The sequence below is a fragment of the Saccostrea echinata genome, unplaced genomic scaffold (assembly GCF_033153115.1).
Source record: "Saccostrea echinata isolate AGI-Se365-2 ecotype Australia unplaced genomic scaffold, CSIRO_AGI_Sech_v1 ptg000009l, whole genome shotgun sequence".
NCBI classification, from domain to species: Eukaryota; Metazoa; Mollusca; class Bivalvia; order Ostreida; family Ostreidae; genus Saccostrea; species Saccostrea echinata.
Window position 1 is genome coordinate 4898804 of NW_026889758.1, and position 10967 is coordinate 4909770.

Consider the following 10967-nt stretch of genomic DNA (forward strand, 5'->3'; position numbering starts at 1 on the left):
TCCATAACAATGAAAAGTAAATTATGATACGATTTGCCTCTTTATTTCTTCCCACAATACCGTTATAAAGTTATATATATATAGCCTTCTACTGTCTACAGTATGCTAACCTCTTTGATATGCCAGTCAAAAGAACTTAAAAAAAAAATTAACATTTAAAGAAGAATGATGTCTGTAAGAAATGATCATGTCAATACAGATGTATTATACATACTATAAATTAACAGTCAGTAAACTATGAAAAAAAAGAAGAAGAAAAAAATATCACATTGCAATTAAAAGGGAGGTAATATACAAGTCAAAACGTACAATATCTTGTTCATCAAATATTCAATATATAGGACAAGTAGAAATTAATTTTAATTTGACAATATTTTAATTTCATCTAAATTGAGACAAAAATGGGAATTAATATGTGATATACTAATATCACAATACTTCATTACATCCTTCAACGTGATAAATAAGGATGATAAAAATTGGCTCATATACTGAAAATGTCCATTAAATTCAACTTAGAAGTAAATGGACAAAGACTTAGCAACATTTTTCCTCTACTGGTCTACATTGGTAGCATCCACAAGCTGACAGACACAATGATTTCTTTCTGAGTATAACAATCAACTATAAACCAGCATTTAAATAACACCTACAATACAACTTCCACCAAATATGCTGAACATGACATCCTCCTATCATAAACAGGAGTCATTATGAGGCAGGTATTCTGGTCTTCGGTTTGACCATTTTCTTTAGTTGTGAGTTACCCATGGCGGATGCAAACTTGGTCACTATGCTGTCATATCCACCTTTTACGGCTAAATCATACGGTGTTTCTCCACGATCATTTTTCTTGGTTTGGTCTGCACCATTCCTTGAAAATAACGGAAAAGATTACAGAAAACTGAAAAATTCATACAGATAGACTGCATTACAAAAATTTAAGTCTGAAAATAGTCCACATTACATTTGTAAACTTACTCTAGAAGGACGGAAATAACCTCTGACCCTGAAGGTCCAAGCCCAACAGCCTCATGTAATGGTGTGTTGCCTTTGCTGTAAATTAACAGATATTATTTTTATAACCTTATCAATACATGTATTAAGAAGATATTTGTAATTCTTAATTGATCACACAAAGTGAAGTGGCCTCTAATGAATTTTATATCTTGCACTGTCCTTAAGAAGAGAGTAGAATTCAGTAACACAAAATGTATACATTGTACTAATTATCTTAGTTTAGCTGTGGAAAGTAGCACATACATAGAGGATGGTCCTTTCATGTTGATATCAGCTCCTGCCTCCACTAAGACGGGGATACAAGCTGCTCGCTTCCTCTTTACGGCCACATACAGACAGGACAGTCCGTCTTTGTTGGTACACTCTGGATTGGCTCCCTGAAAATAATATCAAACAAACTGTAATGCTTTAATTTTTGTTAATTGGTATTGGTTTTCTTTATCTTTTCCATTACATGTACCTGAATTCCATAAATATTTATATATACATGTAACCACAATTTACTGGAGCTTTTATGAGATTAAAACTTTTCTTGAATATGTAATACATGTACATACAAGCCAATTAACAATGGATAAAATAGTGACATCTTTAGTAATTTAGAGATTTATCCTTTTTCTACCAATAAAACTTTAGGAACAGATAGGAATAATGATTGTATTGGTGACAAAGAGAATAATAAATTTTGATTTCCTGACCTCGTCTATCAGCTGCTGGACCTCTGACGGATCCCCCTCGCCGTTTGGTCCGAGTTCTCTCAGTAATTTCTGGTCAATTGCCTGAAGTTTATCAAACAGAAATTTCTGAAACGCTCTTTTTCAAGTTTCAGGAATATTGCAATGAAGATTTTGATGTAAAAACACAATGCTTGAATTGAAAATATTCATAAAAATGTTTCAACTTACTGCAATTTTTGGTCCTTCTTTTTTCTTTGGTTTTGTCTTTTTTGTTTTCTTCCTTGATACATTTTCAACACTCTCTACAAATTGAACAACCAATGATTATTCGCTACAAGGAATGTGATGATAGGAGAGTTGTACTTCTTTCTATATGGTTATATAGTTAAATGAATAAAAAAAAACTTTAAAAATTTACTATATTCATTGACATGTACTTGGCTTTGTTTCTTGATTACACTTGTTCCTTAATCAACAAATTAGAACTATCTAATAGGACTAGTAAATACTTTCAAATTTTTGATAAAATGATAGAAAAAGCATTCAAAAGACAATGATTATCCTGGACTTCCTGCTTCCACACTGACCTTCTGAGTCACTGTTGTGCCAGCTATCCTGTTCTGTGTGTTGACTAAGATAATCACCACTCATCGCTATCTTACGACCCGCCAGGGGATCTTTATTGTTGCGTAGGGCAAACGTAAGTGTGACACTTAACTCGTAACCATCTTCTTGTACTGTACTTGTCAACAGCTGAAATGGAAAGAAATTTTAAAATCACACATATCCCTGAGTAAAACCAAGTTTAATGTAAACAGGATTACAACATAAAAATATTTTGAGACATTTTTTATACTGCATAACATTACCTTCCCCATTTTAGGTTCCCCGATGAGAGCTCTGAACTCTGCCTCATTCTGTGCATGTGCTTTTAAGTGTGCACAGATATGATCAACTTGTTTTCTCCAGTAACCTTCAAATAAAGCATTTAAATGTAAAATCTGAAAATGTTAAAAATGATGTAAAAAAAAAATTCAATTTGAAATGAACCACTTTCAATATTTCAAAGTGACTTGAAATTTTCTGTTTAGCTGCTTCAGTCCTGAATAGCAGGAAGGGAAAATGAGGCAACAAAACATACATATCCAGTATTATTTCACTGATAAAGACGATGAATGAGGTTTTTAGACAGGCAAATGTACTAATAATACAAATGTACTAATAATATTATAAAGTACTGTATATTCCTTATTTTACGCGAGTACTTAATATCGCGAAATGGCCCATCGCGAGAACAATAATTTGCGAATGGGTGATTTACCTAGAGATTTTACATACATTAAAGCACCATAAAAATAAAGGCAAGTTATTTTATTTCTTCTCTTAATTGTCTCAAATTTCACTATTAAATATAAATAGTCCTTATCCAAAAAATCCCATGCAATGACAGTAAGTGTCATAAAGTGAGCCATTCTTTATACCTCTCTGTGCCTCCTTGCACTGGAGAATCTGGCATCAGCATGTGGTGCTTCTCGCGTAATTACGCGATAATTAATTCTTTGCGTATATTTAGGAATCTACAATATAATACACTCAGTCGGGTGATTGGTTTGTACCTTTGCCTGGACTGACTGCAGTTAGCAGTGGTCGTCTGTCTCTCAGCTGTTTCTCAAATGTTTTTTTCTCCTCTTCCTGCTCCTGTTTCTTTGACAGCTCTCTGTCTGAGGGGTAAAACAGGCCCACAGTCTGGGTGGAGGCATTAGCAGTGGGGCGTCTGGGTGCTGAAGTGGTGGATGGAGGCATTATCGGGTAACTGACAGGTAACCACTGGGTCTAAAGTTAAAAAAAGTAAGCTTATATACAGTACCATCTACTATACAAATGTAACTATATTTCATATGCAATGGCAAATTTGTTACATTGTGCCACATACTCTCATCTAAATACATACAATATTTAGCAGAAAGGATGTAAAGTGAGTTTTGGAAGGAAAAAAAAAAAACCCTGAGTAGAAAACATTTTGCTACATGTCCTGACCTGAGGAGGTGGTTTGTGCTGTCCTGGTATAGGTCCCTCACACACCACACAGGTGGGGACAGAGAAAGGCACAACTGATCTGCAGTACTGACACATACCCATCTACAATACAGAAGGATCAAAGTTGATATTTACATTACGATAATTCCTCTTATTTAGGCAGTAAATACGTTCTCAGAGGATTACATGAACCATATCAAAGTGACCATTTTGTTTTTGGTTTAAGAGGACTGTGTTTTAAATACAAAACTTAAGAAATACCTTTCTGATATCACTAGTTGGGATTGACACCTTAGGTGGGGAGGACGGTGAGGTGGTATCCACTCCATTTGTATACTTTCCATGTAAATCTAAATCTCCAGTGTAATAAGAGGTTCTAAACATATGAAAAGTCAGTAAGAAATATATTAATCTTAAGTTTATAATAAATCTTAGGACATCTTGTCATGTACAATCTGTATGTTTGTTTAAATTTCAATAAAAGTTATCTCCCTTAACATTTAAAATCTCAACACACACCTCATCTGATCTAACTCCTGCTCTAGTCTCATGGCTGCCGTGCTCTCAGGGAGGCGCTTGGCTGAATGTGATCTCTGAGGTGACTCATTACGATAAGTGGCCTAAAAAATTATTAACAGTCCTGACATTTAAGTAGTATTTCTCTTAAATGTCTCAAATTTCACTAATATAAATAGTCCTTATCCAAAAAATCCCATGCAATGACAGTAAGTGTCATAAAGTGTGAGCCATTCTTTATACCTCTCTGTGCCTCCTTGCACTGGAGAATCTGGCATCAGCATATGGTCGTCTGTGCGAGGTCCCAGACACAGTCATATCTAAAATATAAAAATATTACAATAATTCTAACCATTCTGAGATGCTTACAGATGTATTGTATTATTTATTTTATCTATCCAGTTCTTAGAAGATGCATTATGTTTATTCTGAACAGAGAGATCAAAGGTCACATTAAATCTTTGAGAAACAGTGAACATTGAAATAAACAGTTTTACTGCCATACTAACCTGCTAATTTCTGAGTGGCTGATTTCATTGCTGAGACATCAGTCCAGGCAGTGCCTTCTGACAACATTAAATTTTTTGCTGCTCTCTTTGTATTCAACTGTGAGAAAACATATACATGTATTAAGTTTTATCCATAGTAAAACTGCATTTTTTAAATACATTTGCATTATAACTTCACATTAGATCATTGCATCATACAGATGATTATGAAATAATTTTTCACATACTCCCCCCCAAAAAGACAACTTGTCTTCATTATCACTATCAGGTAAAAATGATTTTCTAAAGTGCTACAATAAACTTTAATTGTCTTACAATCTAGCAGTACATATGTATTTTAGGATATATAGAAGGTTTGGACAGGGCTGGGGTGTTGCACAGAACAAAAAATACTACTTTCACTTACCCTGGTTTGTTCTTGATTGATTTCCTCCTGAAATCCAAGGTCATCATCCACTGGGGCTGAATGTGGGGCTGGGGCAAACTCCACATCAAACACCTTGGTAACCATATTACTCTCTCTCATTCCATCTCTAGAACAGGAAGCACTTACTACATTTTATATCTGTATGAAATAACACTTTTATTTGAGAAATAACACAGTCTAGATTTTTAAGGTTTACCTCAGAGTTTATCATACATTGTAGCACATGGTAATTTCACATGCTTCAATGTATATATATAGCCCAATAAACCCCTTAAAACCTAAACGGTTCAGGATCATCACCTGGTTTCTGGATGAGGGGGGGGGGGGTACCTGTGAGAGGTATCTCCTCCCCTATAAACCCAGAATTTTTTTTAAATAAATGGGTATTATGTTGGTGGGTTCTAATGCATTCAAAATGTCATTTTTTTTTCAAATAAAACAATCAAAATCAAGCTGCATTTTTTAGTGGTGTTCCAATCATCGATTATAATCAAAAATCAGTCGATTGCTGGCATAATCCAAGTGCTCGATTACAATTTTTTATTCTGATTAATCAGGTTATTTATTTTATTTTAAAAGCGTAATAGTTTTTAAGCCAAATATTCCAGCCGCAACTTTTCTATTAACTTATTTGTGTATCGTAATGGCACAGACGAAGAGACATTGTATTCATACCCGGGTAACAACGCTCATTCTGGGGTATGGACGTACTTTGGATTCTACAAAATGAGTGTAGAACCAGCTTGACTAGATAGAACATTCTGTCGTTAAAATGATATTGTCCTAAGGACTAGGGGTTGTTCCGAGACACAGTTATTCCAACTACAGCTGGACAACCACAGAAAGTAGTTATTCAACCATTCTTACCATTTAATAAACTAAAATTGACAGACTTTGTAAATGTCCGATTATAATTGATAATTAGTTAGTTACAGTAGCCTGATCATCGATTATGAAATTCTTATCGATTCCCATCACTAGCATTTTTATAAGCAGTTGAAAAAAGAATTTATTTTTTATCGAAAATGATATTTTCAAGTTTTTATTATAAAAAAGGATGTGATAAGATTGCACCCAATGCACACTCCCTTTCGAAGGCTTAGTAGTAAGTTCCTTTCTAACTACATGTATTTCTTAAGTATATTTCTCATGCCAAATTTGACTCAAAAGCCACTAATATGCAAATATTTAAGTATGTCACAAAGAAACACTCAGAAGTATGTCATTATAGTGTCTCGATATACATCACATAGCATATTGGTCTCTCAGGCTTGTCACTATCTGGTTTAGAGATTCCAATATATTGATTATTCTACTTGTTAAACTGATATCCAAAGAGCTTTAATGTTTTTTTTTTATTAACAAGGTATGTCTATAAATTTTAAAAATATCACACTCATTCAATTTGTAGACAGTAAATTAAATTTCCTTGGTTATTTTAATACATTTACTAATCAATAAAAAAACAATGTATTATCAACTTAGTTAATAATGAACAAACTTTACACAATAAAAATGACAGTTCAATATAATTGATTTTAATATACCCATAGCATCTGATTAATATCAAGAGAGATACAGTATATCTGCTGCGAGAATTACAAGATTTTTTATGTGTCAATATTTTTTTTAATCGGAAGTAAATTTTAAGGAGGTTCATAAATGCTGATTCATGCATCTATTATGTATAAATCATATAAATATCAGCTTACTTAGAAACTGCTACAGCCTTGACAGTCTGTTTCCCAGCCGGCAGTGTAAATGGACCCATGTACTGCATTGTACATCTTTCCACTCCAACTTTGGGAAATGGGTCTGGTTTTGTTCCATTTATTGTGTAATATATAGTAGCATCTTGCTTACCATCTATGACAATATAAAATGTAAATTGCAAAGAAAAACGTGAACAGCAGCTAAAAATGATTTTTTTTTTTTTAAACAGCACAAGTCTAAATTTGGTAAGGAGAGGGAATTCAGCTTTTAAATAAATTTATGATCAACCATAAAAAAAACTGCAAGAATGAGTATAACTTTTAATTAAAATAATTGTAAAATTTTATGTAACTAGAAATTTGAATGAAGTTCACTCAGTAATCTATCACATGACTAGACACCTACCAATGGAAAGTTCAATTTTGGTGTTTGAGTCAATGGAGAGTTTGGACCGACCAGGTAAAGGTGTCCTAATAGGAATAATAGCAGGTACTGGGATAGATCCAGCTGTCATTCTGTCACTGAAATTATAGAAATTTAACTATAGTCATATATAAAACAGTAATCACACACTCAATCAAAGAGGTATCTTGTCATTGTTCCATATGCTCTTATAATGCTCTTTTATACACCAATCCAGTACAATCTCTTGATTTAGCTTTATAGATTGAAATAGCAATATAGCTTTATTAAGCTATTCAAAATAGCTTGATATAGGTATTTATATGCAGTTTTCAATAAGAAATAGACAAAAAAATTGCAGGTATTTGACAATTCATGTATGCATGTACTATATGTTATCAAAAAAGCAACCCAAATCAAAGACACCGGTAGTTTTAACATTGCAGCTTTTGAATACTTTTAAGCAAAAGATGATTTTCCATTGTTGGGATAACTGTACACCAACTTGTGTGTGTTGAGACGTGGATAAGTAATATTGCTTCACATTGTGCTGAATTATTACCAATCAATAATCTTGTTTACTATAATTGACCTCCTTTATAATTTCATTCAAGAAGTACCTGTGTGGTCACAAATTCATTGTTTTATATAGTCCCAAAACTTTCAGTAAAAAGTCTCTCAAGGAAACACAATTTGATGAGCAATATTTTAACATGCATTGTTTTAAATTCAGAACAATTTAAGGTTGAACAATATCACAGCACTTAGGTGTGACTTTTTGTATATGCTAAAAAAAAAATAACACATGTCAGAAAAAAGTGAGATAAAATAGCTAAATCAAGCTATTCTACATAGCTTAATAAAGTAATTAGAGCTATATAGCTAAATCTAGAGATTGTACAGTCTGTACTGGACCTGCATGACACACCCAAAGAACATGCAGGTCATCAATGTAATAACACATAAAAACTCAACTAATGCAATGTTCTCAAGCTTCATGTTGACCGCACAATATTATAAATGAGATATATTTTACGCTTTCTAAACAATAATGCAATTTCTAGTACACGATTGTGATCTGCATCTATTTTTTTTCTATATGCAACGTTGCATGCATCCTTCATATCTTATTTTTTTAAGGATAAAAAGGTACGTCATTCATTAAAAACCGCTTATTAGCATCTTCATTACCTTTAATACGTCATATGTCTTCAGTTAGAATATTAACTTGGGATCTTTCAAAAAGAGCTTATACAAATTTTAACGATAACTTGTCCAGACACCTGCCATGTTTTGTCAATAGCAACACGCGCCTTAGATACTATGTTAAACCAAATCTGATTGGCTGCTTGAAAACTTAGAAGTCAAGCTGGTCTCGGAATTCAATTTCCGATGTTTGCTGCAGTATTTGACCACGAGTGAGTCATCATAGAATTTTTTTTATGCAAATTTTTTTTTTCATGAAATGCTTTTTTTTTGACAAAAAATGACAACGTTGGTAACTCATTTCTTAAAAGAAAAATGTATTAAGGAATAACTATTTTTGGGGGTTTTTTTATGATGTGATCAAGCAGCTATTATTGGCTTATAAAAAAAGACTATAGGTGATAATTAAGGCGGCGTTTATGCATATTATTATCATGCAAGCCAATTATTAAGTGCATGCTTGATCATCATCATAACCCCCCCCCCCAAAAAAAACCCCAGACAGTTATTCCTTATATTTACATGCTTTTGATTCCGTAAATTCGCGTGCTATCTTTAAGTCCCGCCTACTTCTTTCATGGCCGTAGGTCCGAACCGGGGGGGGGGGGCGTGCCCTCCCCCATTTAATTTTGCCGATATATAGATTACTATAATAAACATAGATACTATATGCCTGTGCCCCCTCAATTTAAATGTCTGATGACCTTTTTTTTTCTTTTTCTTTTTTGCTTGTCAGGAAATTTTTGGTAGTGCCCCCTTAACTGTCAACTGAAAAATGTATGGCTGTGCCCCCCCCCCCAAACTAAAACTGCTTCCTACGGGCCTGTCTTCCTCTCTCTCTCTCTCTGTCTCCCGTCCCGCACGTGATTTTTTAAAATCACGCCTATCGATGAACCAGAAGCTTTATGTAGAAATTTAGTAATTTTACTATTTGTAGTTTTATCTTAAATTTCTTTAATTTCATATTATGTAAATCGTATCCGTGATCAAAGCACAGCATTTTCCATCTGAAAGTTTTTGTTACATTTTTTTTCCGTTACAGTTGGCTACATAACATTCCGATTACAGGTCTGTCTTATAATCATGTATTCACCAAATGAATATTTTTTGTTCTTCTTTAATATATAAAAAAACAAACAAGCAAACAAACAAATAAGAAAAACAGAACAAAACATATTTTACAATGTAATTATCGATACCGTCCTCAGAAGCTCACTGGTCAAAGAGGAACAACTCTAAAAATGTGGGATATGTTTGTTTTCCCTCCCTTAAGTTGACATTCCTCCTGTTTTCCGAAAAATTATGTTTTTTTTCACGAATACACAGATACATTTACACTCAGACTTGCCTATGAACTCGAGAACTGATGACATATGATACCAAATAAATGATGATGAACTGAATACTATAATATATTCAAAGTAAGTATCGAAAGTGAAAAAGTGAAAGGGGGTATCCCCACACACTCCTTTTTTTTAAAAAAAAAATTTAAACTATAAATATTCCATTTATATCACAGAAGAGTTGAACATACGCTATTGTGAGTAAAATAAAAATTCATTAAATAAAAGTAAACTTCAATGTCAAATGAATTTCATATCCAGGTATATATGAAATATGAATGCATATGTATGGACCACAGGCCTTTAGATCGCTTAAATCCGACTTAAAAAAAATTGGGGTGTATAAAAAGATAAAAGTATTTTTTTTTTAACACCTTAATTTTTTAAAGCGATCTACTAAGGGCCTGTAGTGTGGACTACTTACCGGACACGGGAGAATAAAATCCTAAGTAAGTTTTACTTAAATACAAAACATACTAATAGTCAATATTTAAAATGTATACACGAATTAACAAATTAGTACTTCAGGAATTCAATGGACTAATTATATCTGCAATGTATCCGATGTTTCATCAAGCTCGAATAGTCTGTGTCGCAAAAAAGTAAGGGGGAGAAGGAGGGGTGTTGTAGTAAAAAATTGCCTATAATTTACATTTCAATGCGCTTCACATTTGAAAACTCTGATAAAATAAATTGTAAATAACATTTTCAAAGCAAAAGATATTTTCCAACTTGGAATTTTAAAGTATATTTGTAGATTCATAGCATTTTATCGTCAAGCTTAAAACTTGAAAAACTTAGAAAAAGACGAAATTAATGGCGTCATATTTCCAGAATGGTCCTCCTATTCTTTCATGAATTATCACACTCATATACTCAACTCATATTTATGCCGATTTCAACACTTTTTGAAAACATTAATTTCTAGCGCACAATAAAGCCAAAACCGTACCTTCTTCTTTCTTAAATTGTGCCTTCTAGTTTGATATGTTTGTGGGTGGTATTGGATGAAACACCAGTAAAATGTAATCAATCGATATGGTTGCATGTTTTCTGAAACACTCTGTATGTAACTTTTGTCAATATTTCCATATACCTGTACTTCATTGTAATTTTC

At 33.1% G+C, this 10967-nt stretch overlaps 1 protein-coding gene across 1 annotated transcript; it reads right to left on the minus strand.

Moving 5' to 3' along the window:
• Nucleotides 1–269: 269 nt before the first annotated feature.
• Nucleotides 270–8580, minus strand: LOC133181646 (double zinc ribbon and ankyrin repeat-containing protein 1-like). The gene is made up of 17 exons (XM_061316197.1): nt 8493–8580; nt 7305–7420; nt 6899–7052; nt 5166–5292; nt 4760–4856; nt 4494–4570; nt 4254–4354; nt 3996–4110; nt 3735–3836; nt 3314–3530; nt 2567–2670; nt 2285–2450; nt 1926–1999; nt 1719–1799; nt 1264–1397; nt 982–1056; nt 270–874 (listed from the first exon to the last, which is right to left on the minus strand). Exons 2-17 carry the CDS (start codon nt 7411–7413, stop codon nt 712–714), a joined length of 1896 nt encoding a protein of 631 aa, XP_061172181.1. The 5' UTR covers nt 7414–7420; nt 8493–8580; the 3' UTR covers nt 270–711.
• Between the last annotated feature and the right edge of the window lie 2387 nt (nt 8581–10967).

Coding starts and splice junctions, on each gene's coding strand:
- LOC133181646 (XM_061316197.1), bottom strand. CDS start 7,413: ATGACAGCTGGATCTATCCCAGTACCTGCTATTATTCCTATTAGGACA. Junction 5,293..6,898: donor AAGGCTGTAGCAGTTTCTAA/GTAAGCTGATAT, acceptor TTCCTGTTCTAG/AGATGGAATGAGAGAGAGTA. Junction 3,531..3,734: donor AGCACAAACCACCTCCTCAG/GTCAGGACATGT, acceptor TTTTAACTTTAG/ACCCAGTGGTTACCTGTCAG.